General features: G+C 39.8%; 1 protein-coding gene and 1 pseudogene across 3 annotated transcripts in view; one reads left to right on the forward strand and one right to left on the reverse strand.

The window, feature by feature from the left end:
• Positions 1–24,027, reverse strand: part of INTS9 (integrator complex subunit 9) — a 104,073-nt gene that overhangs the window by 21,536 nt on the left and 58,510 nt on the right. For both annotated transcript variants that reach the window (XM_082468888.1, XM_082468887.1), the window contains exons 7-11: positions 18,337–18,457; positions 17,090–17,224; positions 8,559–8,670; positions 5,909–6,089; positions 2,302–2,362 (exon numbers count right to left, since the gene is read on the reverse strand). In XM_082468888.1, coding sequence (XP_082325014.1) covers positions 2,302–2,362; positions 5,909–6,089; positions 8,559–8,670; positions 17,090–17,224; positions 18,337–18,457 — 610 coding nt within the window. The remainder of the gene's footprint in view (positions 1–2,301; positions 2,363–5,908; positions 6,090–8,558; positions 8,671–17,089; positions 17,225–18,336; positions 18,458–24,027) is intronic.
• The window catches only part of LOC309664021 (forkhead box protein N3 pseudogene), a 38,439-nt pseudogene continuing 32,875 nt past the window's right edge, over positions 18,464–24,027 (forward strand). The window contains exon 1 of the transcript XR_014268456.1: positions 18,464–21,632. The product of XR_014268456.1 is annotated as a forkhead box protein N3 pseudogene (transcript). The remainder of the gene's footprint in view (positions 21,633–24,027) is intronic.

Below are 24,027 nucleotides of genomic sequence, written 5' to 3' on the forward strand. Positions count from 1 at the left end.
AGCCCACTGTAGTCACCCCAACGGTGAGGATGCAGCCAGAATGGGGCCGCCCACAAATGGAAGCTGATTCTCTTCATCTTGAAGATTTAATCTTTAATTCAGAGAGAATGCTTTCATTCGCAAGACTACCCTGGAGATCTTAATTAGGTGTCACATGCTTGGATGGGATATGAATAGTAAAGATGCAACAATCCCTGCATTCCCACTTCCCTTCCAAGTTATATACAAATAAAACTGACATTCTTTTTATAACCCATCTGGCCAAAATCATTACTTGCCCCAGTTAAACAGGTGAATGGCTGACTAAAGTACTAGTTCTACTGTATCCATAGATGTCAAGGAGATGAATGGGATTCTAAGAAGAGCAGCAGGTCTTTGCACATAAGTTTTAAGTCACTTTTTAAGGCAAACTGAGATTTTTTTTTTTTTGCCAATCAGATCTACTTTTCCAGTGGACTTACTACCTTTTTGACCATCCAGAATTACCTTTGTGCTGATTTAAGGTCCAAACTGTATAGGCAATGAAGCTGTAGGGTAGGAATTCTGTAAAGCAATTTTTTTATCAGTACTAAGGGCAGAACTGTATTTTCTCCTGGGCGCTGGTCACACAATACCGATTATCAACTCCATCACGCCCTAATATTGACAAGTGCATTTCAGGAATCCTGATCATGCAACTATGGTCTTTTCACATTCTTAACTGTAAATGGGACAAAGGTCATCCATGACATATTTGTGGGTAAGAACATGGTAACACCCTTAGAGAACAAGTTCTGAAGAAAGGCTAATTGTTATTCGGGAAGAGGCAAATAGACTTTCAGTGGTAAAGCCCACCACAAAGTATGTTTTGCTACACTTAATTTTCTGACACGAGATATCTAGCCTGAATTTCACTGTAGTAATGACAGAGCTTGCAAAAATCCTGGCTGCTGTAAGAAAGTATGAGGACTGCAAATAACTTCCTCAAAACCTTCCACTTGACATTCTGGTTCATGAAAGACCTGTCCTTTGGAGTAGGAAAACAGCAGTCAGATTTAAAATAATCAGCAGGACAACTGTTGCAATTTTCTTGAGCCGAATAGTTAACTGCATAGCAAATAAGTCAACAAAATCCCTATGCATAAGTACCTGCACAGACATCCCTAACTTGATGGAATCTTTACAAACTGAAAACTTCCATGTTCCCATATGCACATCAGTAAACAGCATTACCAGCTCTCAGAAATCCCCCTTTGTCCCCTTCCTGCCCCCACTGCTACCTCCAGGATAACCATTCTCCCGGCTTTTAATATCACAGATGAGTATTCTGTGTGTTTGAACTTTTATATAAATAAAATCACACCATATCTACTCTTTTATATCTGGCTTCATTCACTAACATTATGTTTGTGAAATTTATCTACATTGTTGCATATAACCTGAGTCCCTTCGTCCTCTTTGATGTAAGGTGTGAATATACCACAAAATTCATTCATCCGTTGATGGACATTTGGGTACACTTCAGCACTATTACCAAGAGGGCTATGAAGCTTTCTGTGCAGATCTCTGGGTGACACACCTGCATTTCTGTTCAGTACAGACTTTGGGAACGAAACTGCTGAGGCACAGAGGATGTCACAGTCCTAGGTTCAACTTTACTGTCAGTTTCCTAAAGTGGTTATACCAATTTACATATCCTTTTTAGAAAACATAACAAAAAACTGGGAGTAACGCTATTGTCCAATAGGAAGGGAATGGTTAAGTACACTATAGTATGTTCACATGATATGCTATGGAATATTAGGTAGCAATAATAACAGTGAGGCGCACAGATAAATGTCCATGATACACCCACCACTGCGTGAAAAAAAAAGCAATAGAAACAAAATTGGGCACACACAGCCATATAAAATCACTCACTGGTTCTGTGAGGAAGGGGGATATTTTCTGTTTTCTAAACTGAAATGTTGTTATTTTCATCATTAAAAATTTATATCAATGACAGACATAACCAAACAAAAAGAAGACTTTGGCAATAAGTAAATCATTTATGCAAAAGAGTTAGTAGAATAAAATTCCTCACTCGGTCAATGAAACAGAGGTAGGCTATTAACTGAATAACATACTGGTAATATAATGTGTTAATAAGAAGAGAAAGTAACAAATCTTGAGTCAGAGTACTTCACTGCCATCTTACAAGGGAAACAAAGGGCTATATCAAATTACCTTCAGATTTTTAAAATCTAATGACCTGCTATATCCACCCATATCTATTTACCTACATTTTGTTCTTGCTCTGACCCAGTGATTCCATTTTCTTACCTCTGCATGAGGAAAAGGTGGTTCTGGGAGATACACCTTAGTCTGTTTGTTGTGACAAAGCCTTTTGAGGAGGAAAAACAGATCAGCAGGTTAGGCAAGGGCGTACAGTGGCATTTGTTGCCATCTAGTGGTAGCAGCGCAAATACTTAATACCGAAGTTTATTTGAAATTTTTCTTTCAGTGTATCTCACTGTGAATAAAACACCAGCATTTATAGCGTAATCAGGACATAAGTCACTTGTGAACACAGTTTTAACCTCTGAAATTCCTCAATACATTTTTTTCTTAAAAAATAAGCTTCTTATTTTGAAGTACTTTTAGATTTACAGAAAAGTTGCAAAGACAGTACAGAGTTCCCATGTACCTTTTAGCTGGTATCCCACTATGTTTGTTAAACTAAGAAATAAACATTAGTACTTTACAGTTAACTAAACTCCAGACTTTACTCAGCTTTCACCAATTTTTCCACTAATGTTATTTTTCTGTTCCAGGATCTAATCTAAGATACCGTATTGCATTTAGTTGTGATAAAAAAAAAACCATTTTTTTTTTGGCTGTACCTTGCAGCTTGCAGGATCTGAGTTCCCCCTGCAGTGGAAGCACAGAGTCCTAATCACTGGACCGCCAAGGAATTCCCTAGTTGTGATCAATTTTGAGGAGAAAGTGATACACAGCAGAATTGGTAACTCAAACTGGAGAATAATAAATCTCTCCAGTAACTCTATCTTAATCTAGACACGGTGAATGTTTTAGGTAGTCTGTGTTTTTCCCTAGCCAGATATGACATTTAAAATATGGAGATTTCTGGAAAAGCAAATGTGGCAAAAGGTTAACAATTGTTAAATCAAAGTACGTGGGTGTTCTTTAGCTCTGACATTTTTAAAAGTTGGAAAAAATATATGTAGTGATTATGTTTGTTAAAGCCTGCTTCTAAGAATTCTATCAAAATAGAACTAAAGCATTTCAACAATTCTAATAGATGTTACTTTTGGCAGAATAATTCAGAACTCTGGGGCTTGGATTTTGTCTGAACTTCATTAATACAATTATCTAATTTTTCCTTCTTTAGTTTAACTCGATTTCAAAAACATTACTTTAGATCCTTTTTGGAAGAAGTTGTACATATGGAAACAAGATACTTTTGAAGGGTTACTTATTAATAATATCTAAACAGACAATAGTACTGTCTTCATTTCAAACTCAGGAGGAGAGACAAAAGTTCTTAGTTTAAAAGTTTAATTTTGATTGTTGCAAAGGATAATATGCTATATCACTTAGCATCAATACATAAAGCTATAAAACTAAAATACTTATGTCAAAAAAATCAAAGAGCTAAATGCAGTGTGGTACCCTGGATTGGATCCTGGAATAGGAAACAAGCATTAGTGAAAAAACTGGTGCAATTTGAATAAAGACTGGAATTCAGTTAATAATAGAGTGCTCATGTTAATTTCTTAGTTTCGGTACAGAATGCATGGCCATGTAAGATGTTAACATTAGGGGGAAACTGAGTGGAAGGTATATGGGAGTTTCTGTACTATCTCTGCAACTTTTCTGTGCCTAAACTTATTTACTAAAGTAACAAGTTATTATTCAAAAAACAAAATCAAAGACCAAATTGAAAAAAAGTATCACAATGGGAAACAATGTCTGCAGATATAATAAAGTGTTAGGATCTTTAATACATATATAGAGTTCAAATAAATAGATAAAAGTACAACACCTCTGATAAGTAAATGGGCAAAAAAGGAACAATTTACAGACGACATAAAAATTTTTCTGGAAAGCAGTTTAGATTTGTATAATGAACATTAAAAGCTATTTATACCCTTTGTTCCAGTAATCTTATTTTTAGTAACTAACCCAAAGCAAAAGATGTAGTCATATATACACAGGATGATATTAATTGAAAATTTATCACTAAAAGGAAAAAAACTGGGGAAAGCCTGTCCACCCCTTCAGACAGTAGTTAAGTAAGTTATACTACATATAAATGATGATTAATGATGTAATAATGCAGTCAAGCAGAAATTATGGTCTCAAAGATTTTATAATGCTCTAATCTAGTATTAAAAAATTTAAAGGCAGGATTCACAATTAAATACGCAGCACGATCCCTATATAGAAAGGATACAGCAGAATCTAACAGTGATGTTATTTCTGGACAGTGGCATCACGGGTTCAGTTTTTTTTACTGTTCTCTGTAACTTTTACCTTTTTCTATAGTAAACATGTATTACACACATATTAAAAACAAATATCAAAAAATAAAAACTCAAAAACAACCTACTCTTATTTTAGCAGTCCTGAATTCTACCCAATCAGACATTCTGACAATAAGAAAAGCATGTAATGGGTCAAGAGTGGACTTGAAGGGCACACACCCGGCTAGGACACCATCCACAGGGGCCCACAAGGGCTTGCCCAGGAGCTTGTAGTTTTCAATATTTTTAACTGAGGATCTGGATGAAGAAATTCAGAACATGCTGATTAAATGTGCAAGTCATCCTTAGGGTGGACTACCACTTATTCAAGATTACCTTCCTATGTTGGGGGAGAAAAAACTCTAAGCAAAGCATAAAATTCAATGGTTACCAATAAAAGTGACTTTTTATTGTTAGTCACTAACAATAAGTCAAATATAAATAACAACGAAAAGTCCTATGGACAAACATGAATAATATGCACATGGGATGGAGAAGCCTGCCTGGATCTAAAAACAGAAAAAAAAAGAACCTTCACCACAACTAAAATGGAGAGAAAAAAACTGCATTTAAAAAGGTGGGGAGGGGAGGGTGCACACCATAATGCTGGGGTATGTTGTACAAATGACGTATGTTGTGCAGAACGATGTACAAATTACTTTTAAAGTAGAAGCTTCGTAGAAGAATACTGTGTCCATTAGGCTATCACACCACTAAACGGGATTAAGCACACCTTATATACATGTATGTCACAGTCCCATCCTAAGGCACTACTGGATCCACTGTAAAAGTTAAGTTGCTCTATTTCCTCCTACCCCTGACTTTCTTTGGCCAGGCGAGTTAGATTCAAATATCCATCTAAATAATCCTAAAAAGGTTCACCCACTTCATATTGTTCAATAATTTACCCATCCTAGGATTTGATCAAACAATTTCCTGCTGTAGTAAAACTTGATTTTGCCAAATATACTATTGAAATGAAAAAATAAGCTAGTTTTTCCTATCAGATTTGGTATTATAAATTTTAGACAACATGAGCTTGGGCTTTGAACTTTTTTTAGCTTTTAGCTTTTGTAATAGATAGAGGGTAGCATGTGAGAAGGTAAGTGTATAATAGTTTTGTTACTGATTTTGAAAGTGCTGGCTAAGCTACGTCTTTGCCCTCCCACCTCCCCTCCTTCCCTCCTTAATAACAATTCTTCTAAACCCTGGCAATATCACAGATTTGGCTTTCATTAATATAATCTTCACATCACAGACAGGGAAAAACAACAAAATGAAGGTTTCATAGTAATGTGAGAAAAATATAGGATTACTTCTATTTCTTTTTAAATTAAAATTAAGAACATTTTTCTTTTCTTACTGCTTGAATATACTGAATCACAGGAAGAACAGAGACATACCACTCAGCAAAAATCTGGGAAAACTCAAGTGAACTGTTAGCCACTGGGGAGATGAAGTAGAAAGGAACGCTGGAGAGGCCGGCAGAGTCAATGTACTGATACAGGCATTCCAGAAGGTCATAGATCACTCCAGAAGGGTAGCAGGGGACCAACACGTTTCCTCCGTTCCGGACTGTCAGTGCTAGAAAGGTTGAAGCCACACAACACTGTAAATCAACTATACTTCAATAAAAAAAAAAAAAAAAAAAGAAAGAAAGGTTGAAGCCAGAGGGGGAAAAAAAGTAGCATCAAAAGAACAGTTCAACACAGGGAGAACAGAACTTTAAAAATAATATTTGCATTTCTCTCATTTTCCTACATCTGTTCCTATAATTCACTTCATATGTATAACACTTTACTTCTTATGAAGACTAGCACCAGATTGGGAGGATCCAGAGGCTGACTGACGATCAGCTGAGTTTCTGACCAATGTCTCAGTGCCTGGGAACAGGGTGTGCAGTTAGGGGTCTGGGTTGTCAAGGTTACCAATGGCAGATGAGCTCCAGGACAGACCCTCCAAGCTCCTTCTCTTTTTAGCTCCTGCTCAAAACTTTGCTGGATTTGTCTCTCTGCAGCCTCTGACCACTGCTGAATGACCTATAAGGAAATAGGCCAAGTTTTTTCTGTTTGACTCATTTTAGTGACATTTTCTTTCATTAATGTTTTGGCTATAAGAAAATCCTCTATACTTTAAATACTTAAAATAAGTTATCAAATGAGGAATTGCAACTTATGGTAAAATCATATTAGAAGCTATAACTGGCTAAAAAAAGGCCAAAGATCTCTTAAGTTTGTTTTTTGTTCAGTTTCCAACATAGATTGAAACAAGCAGCGTTTGGGTACAGAACTTGAAGTCTCTGATGCCTTTTATCCTCCTCCTACATGTTCCCAACTCTGACATCCAGGTTCTCCTGGGTGCTGTGCCTGGAATACTGGCCGACTTGCTCTTACTAGAGTACGGAACCACGGAAAAGACCAGCTAGCCATCAGGACTCAAGAGGCCTGGCTCTAGACCCGCCTCTGTCATAAGCTATGGGACCTTAGTTAGGCCACTGTAACCTCCTGGGCCTCAGCTTCCTCATTGCTGATGAGAGGAGTGAACTAGATCAGTGGTTTTCAAGCTTTATTTTGCATGAAAACTGCCAGAACATGTTAAAAATGCAACTTTTCTATGGGTCTCTCTTACTAGGTCTGTGGTGGGGCCTCAAAATTTGCATTTTTGAGAAGTGGCCTCACTGATCTTGAGGCAGGTGGTTAGTGGACCCCACTTTGAGAAACAGTGGATTAGATGTAAAGTTCCTTTAAGACTTGAAGTTCTTTGAGTCCATGGTTCTGGATTATACACAAACAACATACAAATCAAAGATTCTATTTGAGACCAGTCCGATACTTTTTCCAAGCTAAGAATAAATTTCCTTTGTCTTAAAATCAGCAAAGAACAAAAATAGACTAGGATTACTGGCAAGGGCAAGAGAAATTTCAAAGGACAGTGCCTTCCATGTAAATATTAGATGACAACCACTTCTTTCTCCCAGAGCTGAGGTAATATCACTTACAGTTGCCAGGGGTGAGGGGCCTGAGCGCATTAACTCTTCTTTGGCAACAGTTTTGGAGTGAAAGTTTGTGTCTCCTAAAGTTCGTGTATTGAAGCCCTCACCCCCAATTAGGTATTAGGAGGGGGAACATTTGGGAGGTACCCATGTCTAGATGAGGCCATTAGGGTGGAGCCCCCATGATGGGATTAGCACACTTATAAGAAAAGGAAGAGGCACCAGAACAGCTCTTCTTCGCCAGTGAGCACACAGCAAGAAGGCTGCCATCTGCAAGCCAGAAAGAGGGTCCCTCACCAGAACCCAACCATGCTGGCACCCTTCTGACTTCCTAGCCTCCAGAACTATGAGAAATTAGTGTTGTTTAAAGCTTATACTATGATGTTTTGTTACAGTAGCCTAAGCTAAGACAATAAGCAACCTACACATTTCTAAAAGAAACGCAGCATTTCTAGATTTTACTGACAATTATATCCAAAGAAACATACATTTCTTCCAGGTAGCAAATACCGAACAAGAATCTCAATTCAGTCTTCCCCCAAAAGAAGAAAAAAATAATACCAACCAAAGAGTGGGGAAAAAAATACACCTGTTTAGTGTATCACTGTTGTGAATTCAAAGTATTAACAGTCTTTTCTGTGCTATTATTTGCAAAGCAAAGATATGATTCTTTCCTTCTTTAACTTTGCTTACCCTATAAGCATCCCTGACCCACCCCCAAATCCCACCAGAAAGCAAGAAGAATAAAAGTTTCTACATAAATCAAGTGGGTGAATGTTGAGCATTTGTTGTATAAAGTGCTAAAAATTCTAATTTACCGTTATAACCACCATTCCTATTGTGCCTTCAGATTTAAGTTGCTTAAGAATTGCTTTTGTTGACAACAGTAGGCTTCGAAGGATGAGCAGAAAGGGTGGGAATAAATGGGGGAAAAGGCCTTAATAGGGGGCATCAGAGGGTGTGAATGTGAAGGAAAGGGACAAAAAATACCACAGAATCAAGGTACCAAAAAATAAATGTAAAACATTTCATCCTGTTTAAGATTTGCATTGGATACATACCCAGGTTGCTGCAGAACTCTCCCACCATGCCATCTGGGTTTGCAGTGGGAATCTGGGTAAGGCCTGTCAGAATGAGAACATCGCTGTTTTTGAGAGAAGCTTGGTCCATGGGCTGAAAAACCACAGAGAACTATGATTAGTAATTTAAAAAAAAAAGGTTAGATATAAGTAGTAAAGGAAAAAGAGAATACAGTTATTGCTCTTTCCATGTCCAATCCATCATCAAGTCATCTCACCTCCTCTAACAAAAAGTCTATCACTAAACAGCGGTTGCCCAAGGGGGACGGGGACCCATGGGAGGGAACTTTATGGGGTGATGAAAAAGTTCTATGTCTTGTTTGGTATAGTGATGACATGATATGAAAATTCATGAATTGTACATTTAAGATCTTTTGGTTTCACTGTACATAAATTTTACCTCACTGAAAAATAAGCACATTATCTTATATTTCTATAATGCTTTGCTCTTTTCAAAAGGCCATCTCACACATATCGTTGGTGGCCCTCAAACTTGAGCGTGCATCAGAATCACCTGGAGGTGGATCGCTGGGCCCCACCCCCAGAGCTTCTGATTCAGGTTTGAGGAGGGCCTGAAAACCTGCATTTCTAACAAGCTCCCAGGAGATGCTCCTGGTGCCGGTCTGGGGATCATGCCTTGAGAACCACTGCACTATACAATTTGGTTCTCAAAACAGCTCTGCCAAGTACATGAAATAGGGTACATTTTGAAAATACAGAAGTTGGGACTCAAAGAGCTGGGGTGTGTTTCCCTAAGAGTCAGTGGCAGAGGAGCAAAGAAGGACACTGGATTAGGGACCAGAAATGTAAAGCCTCCTTCAATTCCATTACCAGCACTGGACCTCAGCCAAGCCTCCGAGCTGGGTCTCTTATAAAATGGGCCTATTTCTTGACCCGTCTCCCTTCAGTGGCTTCTGAGAGTCTCATGTGCTAATACACATGATCTTCCTGTAGCCTATGAAGTCCTATGGTGTACTATTGTGTGGTTCTTAGGATATTTTATTTTTGAATTTAACTTTGTTTTCAGAGCATTTCAAGAAAATACTAATTACTTTTCCCAAATAAATCAGGATTAAAATTGGAAACAAAAATGAAGGCCCATGCAAAGATGTATTGTACAACATGGGGAATATAGCCAATATTTTGCAATAACTGTAAATAGAAAGTAACCTTTAAAAATTGTAAAAAAATTTAAAACAATTTAAAAAGTACTTAATAAGAGGAATAGAAAGGGAAAAAAATGACGGCCCATGGATTGAGATGCTGGAGAGCTCACCAATGTTTTCACTTTGTGACGCATCTTTTCCTCAGTTTCATTTAACATACTCACCAGAACACCAGAAGAAAAAAGCCAGAAACACCGTTTACTGAGAAGCCTTATCCCTCCTCTTTCTGTTCCACCCAGACTTCCCCCCAAAATTTCAAATAGCAGCTCAGCAAACACCTACCATCTGCATTGCTATCTCTGAGTATGCATGCCTTCTGACGTATCCTCCTTTAGCATTTTATATACACATGGATATATGGGCTTCATTATGTTTTAAAATAACATGAGTGTGGTTATATAAGCTGCTTTATAACCTGAAAACTACTTCTTTCACACGAATAAAGGAAAAGTACAGTTGTGACAATTACACTGAGTAGCTTCTAATTCCTATTTGCACAGATACATAACAATGCGTGTAAGAGCTTTTCCTCTGCTCAGGCAGAACTGACCTACCTATTTGCACTTCTCCAACAAACATATATATATATATATATATATATATATATTTATATATATATATATATTTATATATATATATATATACGTTCATTGTTTCCAGAGAAGGAGGAAAGGGGAAGTAAAGTACAGAGGTTTATAGCAGCTGATGTGTACTGAGCCTGGGAACGTTCATTGGGTGCACATACCAAGCAGAAGGAAACTGGAACGGTGACCAAAAGGACCAAGCTTCACTGGATAGCATATTCAGCTTAAAAGCACAACAATTTTATAAGAATCTTATTAGAACAAGCCACTAATGATTCACAGGGCTGATGGGGGATTCAGAGGGCCTAGGAACCTCCTGAAATGGTACACATAATTCTGTGTGCCTGTATACATTTTTCCACAGATTTAATTAGACTGTCATTTGGGGCCATGAGCCCCAAAAGGTTAATTACGGACTACTGATCTAAACAAAGACTCAGTGGGGAGAAAACTCTGGCACTGAAAACATTATCATCTCTGAACCTCAGCCATTACCACTGCCCTCCTTTGAAAATTAAATGCCCATTATAAAAAACAAAGGCAGTACTACAACATGACTACCACCGAGCTGGACATTGAGATACTTCATGATCAAGTCAGACTAGATGTTCATAGTTTTAGCCCTAAAACTTGGGAGACATTTCTTGTGGATTCCCAGGGCTACTATAAAAAAAGTAGTCTTAAAAGGCTTTTAGTGACACTCTCCAAACCAAGCTGACACCACCACCATCTCCATTTCACCACCAAAGGGCAAATGCATATATTACTGGTGTCAGTGGTCACTCGCTGAGTGCCTGAAGTGGGAACATTTTGTTTAAACACACAAAAACAGAAAATTCCACTGTGTCCAAGAATCAAATAAAAATACCTTACAAAGTTGACAGTCACAATCGAACTTGTGGAATAAAATTTTGAAAAAGCCTGGGTCCAAGGATGCTGTGGTCTTTGTGCTGGTCCTCTGCTGATTAATTTTTTTTATACATATGTATATATTTTTTAATTAAAAAATTTTTTTTAGCTGTGTTGGGTCTTTGTTGCTGTGCGTGGCTTTCTCTAAGTTACAGCGTGCAGGCTTCTCTTGCTGTGGAGCAGGGCTCTAGGCACGCAGGCTTCAGTAGTTGCAGCATGGGGGCTCAGTAGTTGTGGCACTCGGGCCCTAGAGCGCACGGGCTTCAGTAGTTTTGGCACGTGGGCTCTAGGGCATGCAGGCTTCAGTAGTTGTGGCTCGTGGGCTCTAGAGTGCAGGCTCAGTAGTTACGGCACACGGGCTTAGCTGCTCCACGGCATGTGGGATCTTCCCAGACCAGGGATTGAACCCGTGTCCCCTGCACTGGCAGGTGGATTCTTAACCACTGTGCCACCAGGGAAGTCCCCTCTGCTGATTAATTTTTACTGGACACTTTGCACAGGGCATGAGAAAAAGGAGATCCAGTTTCTAGGCCCTAGAAGCTTATGACCGAGTTGAAGAGAAAACAAGTATGTATAATCAAAAAGGAGGATTTTTCCAAAAGCCATAAAAAATGTAATTCAACTTTCTTGAGTCTGCACTGAGTATCTAAGTGCCAGGACGAATGCAGACTAGAGGGCTGCACTAGGCCGGGGGAGGTCACTTGTATATGGTTTTTTGGCAGATGAAGTTTTGGTTCTAATTTTCTTTCTCTCTTTGGCTAAGGAACTTAAGACTCAATTTCAGGCAGACTTTGGAATGGCTGAGTGACACCCCTCCCCCCCCACCCCCCCCCCCGACCAAGACGTCCCTCCTACATGTGCCCTCATGGCCTCCAAGACTCACTATCTCAGCACCGACCACACTGAATTGTAATCGCCTGTTTACCTGTCTGTCCCCCATGGGACTATGAAGCTCCCTGAGAGCAAGGACTCTGTATCCTTACTTCCTGGCAAGATGCCTGGCACACAGCAAATAGTAAATAAACATTCATTGAATAAATGAACACATGAAAAGAACATGCATTCTGGTAAGCAAAGTGAGAACATTCCATGCTAGGAAATAGGCACTACAAGTCAGGAACATGAGATAAGCATGTCAACAGTGGGAGGAGGGCCAGGGAGGGCAGAGGGCAGGGGAAGGCAGCCTGTAGATGCCAAACGGATTTATTTGAGGAAAGAAATTAGGAAAAAGAGAGAAAGTATTATTGGTTAAGGGCGTAAAAGGTCAGAACACTGATAGGCTAGGCAATAAGGAGTCAATGGTCTGAAGCCGGAGGATGACATTTTTTAACAATAAACACAGACAATAGCTGAAGGAAGGGGGGTGTGACCAAACAGACGGAGAACACTTTGAAGGCAGCCCAGACAGACATAAAGGGAAAAAAATTACAATTTCATGGCATTTGAGGAGCTGGAAGAAGCAGATCTACACATCATACAAAACAATTAACAGACTTTGGGGAATGGATTGGATATACAGGACAAGGGAGAAAGCAAACTTTAACATGCTCCAAAATCTGAAGACAGTCAAAGGCAAATTTGGATGCAGTGATTTAAAAGAATAAGGAGGCAATAATAAGTCCAGCGTCGGCAAGCTGCAGGTGTTCTGAGGATAGGGAAATGATTTAATCTGAGCTTAAAGATAAAACAGTGGCATGTGATGTATATGGATATCTGCTAGGTACCTTCATCAAAGTACTTAACAGAAATGTCAGTTCATTTGGAGTGAGGAAAAGAGAAGTGGGTGTAGGGCCAAGGCTGGAGGGAGACCGTAAGAAACGTGGGAGAGGGGCAAAGACAAGAGAAGTACAAAAGGCAGTGAAGAGCTTCCTACCTGTAAAACTCAGGGGTTTGGGAAAGGTTAAGTTTATGGTGCATTCACCCTGTAACACGGCAAAAGATCAGGTAGAGCAAGAACAGGAATACAACAACAACAAAAAGATTGCTACAGAAGCCTAGACTAAAAAGAATGTCAACAAGAGACTGATGAATGGTGCAGCTGTGAGATGCTGTGGAAAACAGAAAAAGTAAGTTTGACCAGAAACTGATCACTGTTGAGCTAGAGATGTGAAATAAATCCAGGAGGTAAAAGATGAGAAAGTCATGTTCACAGACTGAGTTGAACAAGGTGAACAGGAGAAATCTCATCATGGTTAAGACAGAGACTATGGCAGCAGGTGATGAGACAGTCTTCTGAAAGCGTTTTTCCATATTAAAACCCCTCTGATTTGCTTAAAGGCAGAAAAGGAGGAATCAGTGAAAAAGTTAATGACCCAATGACCTATGCTTCTTTGATGAGAGAAAGTAGGAAATATATTTGGAATCATGAAGCATATCATACCCAGCCTTCTAAGGCCAATTAAAAGCCAATTAAAAAAAAAACATAATGAAAAAAAATTTGGGATGAAAATTGAATTACACAAAAGTTTAAAATATAAATTGTACACATATAATTCCATGTGTATGATTTTTGAAAACCTAGGAAAAATGGACAAATTTCTGCAAAATTGGCATATCTTTGACCCAGAAAATATAATTCAATAGCTATGAAAAAAATTAAAATGGTAATCCCACACTTAGACAATTTTATGGGGAATCTGACTTTCAAGAGAAGATAATCCCTATCTTGTAAATTTCTGGCCATCAGAAAAAGAGGGAAAGGTGCCCAAATCATCTGATGAGACTAATGTACCTTGATTCCAAACAAATGAAGATAGTACAAGAAAATAATGTATGGGTCCATTTTTCACTTATGGATACAGATTATAAACTTCAATAAAATACTGACCAAATGATTCCAGGAAGGTATTTTAAAAAGAATAAATTATATGATCAAGTAAGATTTATCCCAGGAATGCAAGGATGGTAACATGCGAGAAAAGTTAACATTACAATTCACTACATTAATGGTCTCAATGAAAGAAATCACATGATTAACTCAGACTCAGAAAAAGTATTTGATAAAAATAACACCTGTATCTGGTTTTAAAAAATCAGAACATTAGGAACAGAGGAGAAACTCCTTAACCTGACAAATAAAGACATGTAAGCATCACATTTAATGAAGAGATTAGGAAAGCATTCCCTTTAAAATCAGATATAAAACAATGATGCTGCTATCATCACTTCTGTTTAGCATGGAACTAGAGAGCTTAGTTACAAGATGGGAAGAAGAAAAGATACAAGGATTGGAAGCTTAGTGACAAAACTGTTACTTCTTTGCAGATACTATCATCAACAGATAAATATCAGAATTACTATGAGAATTCACCATGGTTGCTGAATATTAGATTGATTTAAGAAATTAATACTGAGACGGTGTGCTCAGTAAAGGCTAGTTCTCTTCCTTTTCCATTTGGGATGCTGTACTTTTTTTGGCCTCAATTCTCCAAACATTCTTATTCAAGACCATTTTTCTTCCTTCCACTGTTTCCCACAGCTCAGTCTTTAATCCTCAGCATGTTATATATTTAAAAAAATCTGATGGCTCTTCAATTTGTCTCCGGGCTTGCCTTCATATCCAACTTCCAGCTCTGCATTTCCATCTGTCCAATGTTCTCTCTAATTCCTATTCATCATACACACTACCCCCTTCTGAAACTAATGACCGTGGCTGCCTCCCCACCCCCACCAACTCCTCCTTGTCAACTGGATTAGCATCATTATCATCATTCTCAGTGTCGTCCAGGCATAAAATCTTTGACTTGTATTTTTCCTTCCCTGAAGACAGCGGTTATTCAAGAAATGTTTGTTGAATTAAAGATCTGCCAATGTTTCTTTAACTTACCTTTCCATTCTTACTGTTACAGGCTTAATCCAAAGCCTCATTTCCATATGCTTATTAGATCAGTATAGCTGCCTGCCACATTCTTCCCAGGTCATGGGGTTCCATTACTAAAGCTGATCGGTGATTGGCCCTTTTCTATAAAGTTGAAAAGTATAACTGCCATGATAGGGTGTAATCAGCCACAAACAACCCATGAAGCAAATGGGTGTGACTGTATTCCAACAAAACATTATTTACCAGAACAGGTGGTCTGCTGACCTCTGAAGTAAAATATCAAGTTTTTTCAAACCAAACCTTTCCTCATCCCTGCTAATTCAATATAGAATCCAATTATCTGGGTAAAAGAAAATCTAATTTCTTTCTTTTTTACATACAATAGTGGTTGCCAGCTAGAAATTAAAATTAATTACTTAGGTATGCTGCTCATTACTTTCAAGACCTTATTTTCCCTTTAAATTTACAGACCTTGTAAGTATAATTTACTGGAAATTACATCAATAGTATCGTAAAGGCAGGACAAATCGGAAGAGTTGGCAGCCAAGTAATCTTTCTGTCTTTTATGGGAGAATATATCAGGAATGATAGAAGCTGCCAATAAAAAATTTGATTCAATGAAGCAGATTAGGATGACATTGATGGGCTTTTGATTTCAATAAGTGGGAAAGGCCCAGAATTCTGCTAGCTATAGGAAAAAATAGCCACTTGTCCCCTCTAGACCTTGAAATGAAACTTGATTATAAAAAAGGTACAAAAACAATGCAGAGTGGCAGCTCAGAAGAATCCTACTGTTCTAGACTTACAGCAGTCATTCTTTTTCCTATGTTAAAATGGGACATGGACTTCTCCTAGTTATCTATCCATCCATCCATCCACCCATCCACTGGCTAACTAACAATATCTAACTAACAATATCTAATCTCCCTTGCCCTCCTTTACAAACATGGAAAGAACCAAGATTTATGAAATGAACAATAAATTCTTTACAAATACCTAACATGGAATAACTAACATTTATAACAATATTTATGCACTTAGGTGCTTGCCAATGTGACTGATAATGAATGACTACCTTAAAACTTTCCAATAGCTTCAGTCTATACATTCAAATAAAATCCAAATTTCTCATCATGGCCTACAAAGTCCTACATGGCCTGGTGTCTGCTAACCTCTTGGACATGTCCTGATCATACTTTGTATGCTGCAATCACAATGGTCTCCTCTGCTCTGCAGACATGCCCAGCTTGTTCTGGTGTTAGGAGCCCTTCATCTGCCATGTCCCTGTAATGCTTTGTCCACAGCTTTACATGCCTCATTTCTCCAGGTCTCAGTTCCAATGAGACTGTCCCTAGAAGCTTCCTCTGACCATCCAATTTAAACTAGTCTCCATCACTCTCTATATAACTCTGCTTTGTTGTTTTCAGTACTTGTGTCAGAATCTGGAATTACTTTGCTCACTTATTTTCAGCACACCATTCTCTCTCTATACATCAATGAAGGCAGATTCATGAGAAGGGACTTTGTCTGCGGGTTACCACTGAATCTCTAATACCTAGATGAGTGCCTGACACATAGTAGGCCCTTAGTAAATATTAAGTAATTAATATTTGTTGAGTAAACAAGTGATCGCCTCTGTTACACTCATCAGGCTCTGGTTATTGGAAGTGTTGGGAAATCTCTAAATCCTAGAGGTGACCTAAAGGCAGCAGGATCTTACAGAGAACTATGGACATGAATACTCTAACTTTGATAAAGAGGAGGACGTAAAGTTTCAGGTAAGCAAGATGAATAAGCTCTACAGATCTGCTATACAACATCGCACTTATAGTCAACAATCATGTATTGTACAGTTACACATTTATTATGAGGGTATATCTTATGTTAAGTGTTCTTACCACAATAAAAAAAAAAGAGTGTTTGTAGAAACTGAAATTAGGAAGATTTAAAAACAGCTCATGGTACTTTGGACACATTCTGAATTTAGGGTAAATAACCAAAAAGCTGAGCTGTTAAAAGAGAATTTAGAATTACCTGGGGGTGTGTGGTAAGCAAGGAGGATCCAGAGACGTAAGACACTTTCTCATAATGGGATTGGATAATCCAGTTGGAGCTTCCAAGGGCATAGCCAGAGCTTAAAGGAGTCACCTGGACTGCACCAAAAAGCTCCTACAAAAGAACCACAATAAGAATGTGTGATGAGCATTCAGCAGTACAGTCATGCCAGATAAGTTCGCAGGGAAAAATAACAGAAACATTCTTCTCCACTTAGAAACTATTTTCAAGTGAACCAGAAAGTTTAAAGTAAAACAGAAAAATGATGGAGACCATGTGGGAGACACATCTGACAGTCTTTACTTGTCACATCTCTGAGAGATTCAGTCTATCCACATGGCACCAGGCCCCTAGGCCTCACTCATTAAAAGGCAGAGATGCTATATTATGAAACAGACCGAAGAGACAAATACTTCGGTTTTCTTCTTCTTGTTTTTTTTCTTCCCTTTTCAGGTTAGGAATTAATATCTTGGTTGTTCTGTACTGAGTGGCTCTGGGCACAAGTTAACAGGAATGGGAACCCTTATCATGATCAGGTCAGAGCTCAAAAGTTATACTTGCCAAATTATTTCTTGATCTCTTTTATTCTATCTGTTTCCTATTTCACTAGTCCAAAATCTGTAAAGTGGTGTCACTGTTCTAAAGTAAACAGGATGAGATGCCTTTCTCCTGACTCATTACGTGCTAGCTAGTGATGGGGAATGTAAGGGTTAGGAAAGAGTGCCAATAAGAACCTGGGAAAGATGGAGGAAAACAACAGATGTTCTATCTTTTCACTATGTACTAGTACAAGATTTGTAGTGACTGAGTGGCTTAAAAAAGGGAACTAGGGACTTCCCTGGTGGCGCAGTGGTTAAGAATCCGCCTGCCAATGCAGGGGACATGGGTTCGAGCCCTGGTCTGGGAAGATCCCACATGCCATGGGACAACTAAGCCTGTGCGCCACAACTACTGAGCCTGCGCTCTAGAGCCCCCGAGCCACAACTACTGAAGCCTGCACTCCTACAGCCTGTGCTCCACAACAAGAGAAGCCACCGCACGAAGAGTAGCCCCTGCGCACCGCAACTAGAGAAAGCCCGTGCAGCAACGAAGACCCAACACAGCCAAAAAATAAATAAATTAAAAAAAAAAGATACATTAAAAAAAGGCACTATAGGATCCTTCCAAAGAACAACAGTATGAATCGAAAGCATTCATCAGTCACTTAAAATCATATTAACACTCACAATTTTCTGAGAATATCCCACCAGCTGGATTTTACTAAGGGCAGAGTTCACCTCTTGCATTGTATAGCATCTTCTCCAGGTTGATACTTCTACTGCATCCTTGAGAGGAGAAGGCAGCAGCCTGCAAATGTATCATAAAGTCAGTTCTTATCTATAGAGGATTCTGTTCAAGTAATTTGTCCATTTAATCTAAGTTGTCCAAATTACTGGCATATCTGAATGTTCACAGGAATCTGTTATAATTGTTTTTATTTCTGTAAGGTCGGTAGTTCTCTCCCCTCTTTCATTTCTGACTCTAGTAATTGCAGTATTATCTCCTTTTTTTCTTGGTCAATCTAGCTAAAGGTTTGTCAGTTCTGTTGATCTTTTCAAAGAATCAACTTTTGGTTTCATTGATTTTTCTCTATTGTTTTTCTATCCTCTATTTTGTTTATCTAGCATATGGCTGGGTCTTCTTTTTTGTCTTTTGTTTTTTTAAACCCATGTGATACTCTCTGTCATTTGATTGAATTGCTTAAGCCATTCACATTTAATGTTATTACTGACGTAGTTGGCTTATGTCTGCCAATTTAATTTTAGTTTTCTATATATCACATATCTTTTTTGTTCCTCTATTCCTCCCCTACTACTTTTTAAAAACAGTAAGTGAATATTTTCTGATATAGCCTCTTAATTCCTTTCATGATTTTTCACTTTTTTTTTTTTTTTTAGTTATTTCCTTAGTGGTTGTTCTGGGGCTTATCATATACATCCTAATATAGAGCATTTCTGTATGACACCTCACATTGTCTTCCCTATTCACAAAGGTAAATGAAATAAACGTTACTCGTGGGCCTGCAAAGCTATAGAAAAGAACTGGCTTAAACACAACTGAGGCTTGGCAGAAAGAGGAAAATAAAACATATTTTGCAGGGAGGCGGGGCGGGGAGAGCAGCGGGGCCGGTGGGAGGATGCGCGGCACGCCCGGCAGACGCCGCAGGTCCCATGCCGTGCTGCGACCCCCGCGCCCCTGCCGCCTGCGCCCGCCCCTCGCGTCCTTAGCCGGTCCACCAAGTGATGCCCTCTGGGTGGCTGCGAAAGTCTGTCGGCTCCCGCTGAAGGGCAGTAGTGCCCCGGAGCCCCCGTGCCCCGCTCCGGCCAGGAGCCTTCACGTAAATGGGTCCAGCCATGCCTCCCAGTGAGAAACCAGAAAGCTCAGGAATTAGTGTCTCCAGTGGTCTGAGTCAGTGTTACCGGGGCAGCGGTTTCTCCAAGGCCCTTCAGGAAGACGATGACCTTGACTTGTCTCTGCCTGACATCCGATTAGAAGAGGCGGCCATGGAAGATGAAGAGCTGACCAACCTGAACTGGCTGCATGAGAGCAAGAACCTGCTGAAGAGCTTTGGGGACTCAGTCCTGCAGAGCGTCAGCCCCGTCCAGGACCTGGACGATGACACGCCCCCATCCCCTGCCCACTCCGATATGCCCTACGATGCCAGGCAGAACCCCAACTGCAAGCCCCACTACTCCTTCAGCTGCCTCATATTTATGGCCATCGAGGACTCGCCAACAAAGCGCCTGCCGGGAAAGGATATCTACAGCTGGATCTTGGAACATTTTCCGTTTTTTGCAAACACACCTACTGGGTGGAAAAACTCAGTGAGACATAATTTGTCCTTGAATAAGTGTTTTAAGAAAGTGGACAAAGAGAGGAGTCAAGAGTATCGGGAAAGGGTCATTGTGGTGCATAGACCCAGAGTATAGACAAAGTCTAATTCAGGCTTTGAAAAAGACACCTTATCACCCACACTCGAATGTGTTCAATACACCTCCCGCCTCTCCTCAGGCATAACAAAGCACATCAGGTCCACCCCTCTGGCCAGGCAGCACCTTCTTTAAGAGAAATGGAGCCCTTCTACAAGATCCTGACATTGATGCTGCCAGTGCCATGATGCTTCTGAATACTCCCCGAGATACAAGCAGTTCCTCCAAGAGTGATACAAAACGGAACGCGGGTTCGGAGCTGAGGCCTCTTTCCTGGAGTCCGGCCTTTGCCAATCACTCCCACTGGAATGACAGCAGCCGTGAAGAATGGCCTCACCAGCTGCCGGATGCGGACTGAAAGCGAGCCGTCCTGTGGCTCCCTGGTGGTCAGTGGAGACCCAAGGAGGATGACAACTACAGCAGTGCCAAGGCCTCCAGCGCCAGGAGCACCGCGCCCGCCAGCGACTCCGTCTCCTCCTCCTTGGCCAACGACCACTACAAGCTTGCCACCAAGGGGAGCCAGGATGGCAGCGAGGGCAGCTTCCAGAGCCACGAGAGCCACAGCGAGACGGAGGAGGATGACAGGAAACGCAGCCCGAAGGAGGCCAAGGATGCTCTGGGGGACAGCGGCTATGCGTCCCAGCACAAGAAGCGCCAGCACTTCGCCAAGGCGAGGAAGGTCCCCAGCGACATGCTGCCCCTCAAAGAGATGCACGGAAAAGCCCCCCGAGAGCGATGACGAGGCGATGAAAGAGGCGGCGGGGTTGATCCTGCACTTGGCGGGGATTCAGTCCTGTGTGAATAACATCACCAATCTGACGGCAAAGGGGCAGAAAGAACAAAAGGAAACCACGAAGAATTAAAAACAAGTCACTGATTTGTTTTGAACTTACGGCCATTTGGTTTCAGCATGTCAGGAGATCTCTAATGATTTGTGGCAATATCAGCAATTTATTATTATTATTTTTTTCTTTTTTCTTTTTTGGTTTGGTTTTCTTTCTTTCTTTTTTTTTTAATTTGTTCCCCTCCTTTGTTTTGGACCCTTAAGAATTTTATGTTTAAAGGAGACTGAAGCCATAGAACTCATATTGACACTCAGCTGTTTTACAAAAGCTTTTCATTATCTGAAGACAAAACCGAAAAAGCCAAAATTACCATTGCTTCCTCCAGCTTGTCAGAAACCCGTGGCTGAATCCACAGGGATGGCAACGATAATGCCACGGGGATACGCATCCGGCACTTAGAAGGCACGTGTGCAAAGTAACCATCGATCAGGCCCAACCTTTAGGTTTAAAAGGTCAGGATGTGCACCCAGTTGGGTTCGCTGAGTGAATGCACATAAGGCAACTGAGGAGAAGGAAGGACCCTTGGTCCCCCTAGGAGCAGACCCAAGCTCGCGGCACTGGGCATCAAATTGGGCCAGGAAAACCCCTGGCATTGCCCCAAGCGTGCGATGCGGGGGTGGGGGGGTGGTCACCAGTCCTCTGTGCTTCTTAACTGTGAAGCCTAGTAGCGTCTTCTGGGGTGGACACTGGACCATTCATGTTCAACAGGTGTCAGTGACTCATGAGAAGAAACTGGGTCAGTTTTTAGTGATGTTGCTAATCACTGAATTCTGTTTTACATTAAATGAAGAGAAGGTTCCACAAGCCATGAGCCTGAAGGCTGGTCCTGCACATGCGTGTGCACGCACACACACACACACACGAGAGAGAAAGAGAGAGAGAGAGAGAGAGAGAGAGAAACTGATGCAAAAAACAAGCGTTGTCTTCTTAACTGCCCAAGTGAAAATCAAGTTCCAAGAAATTACAATAGCTGTTAATGAAGGAAATAGTGGTACAAATCTTTTTCTGTCTGTCAAAACCATTTGATCCAAGTGAAAACAAAACAAAACAAAAAGCTACAGAACCTGCCATTAGCATTGCAGTGTATTTTTAAAAGATGAAAGGCACATTGATGGACAAACTAAAGTAAAACACGGAAAAAAGAAAGGAAAAAAAATTCCTATACTGCCCTCAAAATGGAGTTTGCAATTAATGTCAGTCAGGATTCATCTTTGTGAAAATCAATGATTTCCACATTCAGCCAGTGTAGCCAGCAGAAATTTCTGATCCACGATGCATGGAATTGCTTTGAAAAAAGAAAAAAAAGCACAAAAACACAAACTTTTTTAGTTCAAAAATAAAGTTCTTTTAAGGTAAACAATGTATTTAGCATGAAGCATGAATTATTTTCATGTAAATATAGAAAAGAGAAAAAAAAAACATTTTGCAACCTTCCAGACCAGCATCAGGAGCATCCATTAAAACAAACAAACAAAAACGTGTCATTAGAAAAACATGTTATCATTTGCTCGAACACAATCAAGAATAGGCCTGAAGAGTGACTTCTCTGAGATTCTCTGTACAGTACAGGTGAAGGGCCTTCCGGAGAACTGAACCTGTACGTTAGCTCTGTGCTGTCTCCTAAACTATCACTGAACAACAGTAAAGGGCTTCTCAGTTTCACACACACACACACCACTTCAGACAGAGAGATGAGAGAAGAGAGAATAGCAACAGCATTTTCGAAAGTGGAAAGGAAAACGACAAACGATAACTGACTTAGCAGACCCAGGAAACTTCAATTCAAGTGACTTAATTTATACTGCAAACCCACAAAAAGCTCAGCAATTGGAAACAATAAGTATGTCTTGAAGTGAGATTGAAGGTGAGCCTAAACACAAGAAAATTCCTAGAAAAAACTGATTAAGAAATAGAACCTTTCCAATTCTCTTCACCTATTCCATATAGCTCAGCAATTGACCCTTCCCCTCCCAGGCACGTCACCAGATTGTTCTCTGGAGAGAATAAAAATGAGAGTCTGGACTAGGAGAAACCACTGACAATTAGAGGCAGCCACCTTAAGCAAAAGTTTACATACTGAGTAACAATTTTCTTCTCCTCAGATCAGAACACCTTCAGTTAGGCTTATACCCTGCAGGGTAGGAGACTGGAAGAAGCTTCTCTGAAAAATATGATCGGCACCAAAGAAAAAACTCAACAAAAAGATACTCACACCAGGGGTTTCACAATGAAATTGTCGAACCAGATTATGCTATAGTGTATTCTATTAAGTCTAGAATTCAACAAGACCTACTTATGGCACACAGACTTTCTAATCAGTTTTTTTTTTTTTCTGTCTAACTCTTAAACATGAACCAATAACCCAGGATTACCATGCATTTGAGTAAAGTCTCTAAAATGATAAAGGCTAAAACAAATGGAGGAAGGGGGAGAGGAAATAAATTAGGTAGATAGAATATAACAGTCATTATTCTCCTTGGAGAGATAACTAAGATAGTATATCTAAGAAATGAGAGGAGACTTCTACTAAAAAGTGGGGGAGGCATTAAGAGAATAAAAAGAGCTCTTGCATGGGGAGGGGGAGGGGGAAGGGTAAGCTGTGACAAAGTGAGAGAGTGGCATGGACATATATACACTACCAAACGTAAAATAGATAGCTAGTGGGAAGCAGCCGCATAGCACAGGGAGATCAGCTCGGTGCTTTGTGACCACCTAGAGGGGTGGGATAGGGAGGGGGGGAGGGAGGGAGACGCAAGAGGGAAGAGATATGGGAACATATGTATATGTATAACTGATTCAGTTTGTTATAAAGCAGAAACTAACACACCATGGTAAAGCAATTATACTCCAATAAAGATGTAAAAAAAAAAAAAAAAGAGCTCTTGGAATAAAAATATGATACCATACAGACAATGAAAACATGCCAACAAAACATCAAAATTTCAAAATAAGCTAAAAACATTAAAAAATTATACAAGGCACAAAAGACCCACAAAAATGAAGAATCAGGAGAGCTTAAAAATGAGGGAACAGAACTCAATAAAGAATTAGAAACTTAATAAGAATTCATAGATGAAGACTAAACTAATAGAAACACAAGAGT

Source organism: Balaenoptera physalus, assembly GCF_965194825.1.
Source record: "Balaenoptera physalus genome assembly, chromosome: 7".
Lineage (NCBI taxonomy): Eukaryota > Metazoa > Chordata > Mammalia > Artiodactyla > Balaenopteridae > Balaenoptera > Balaenoptera physalus.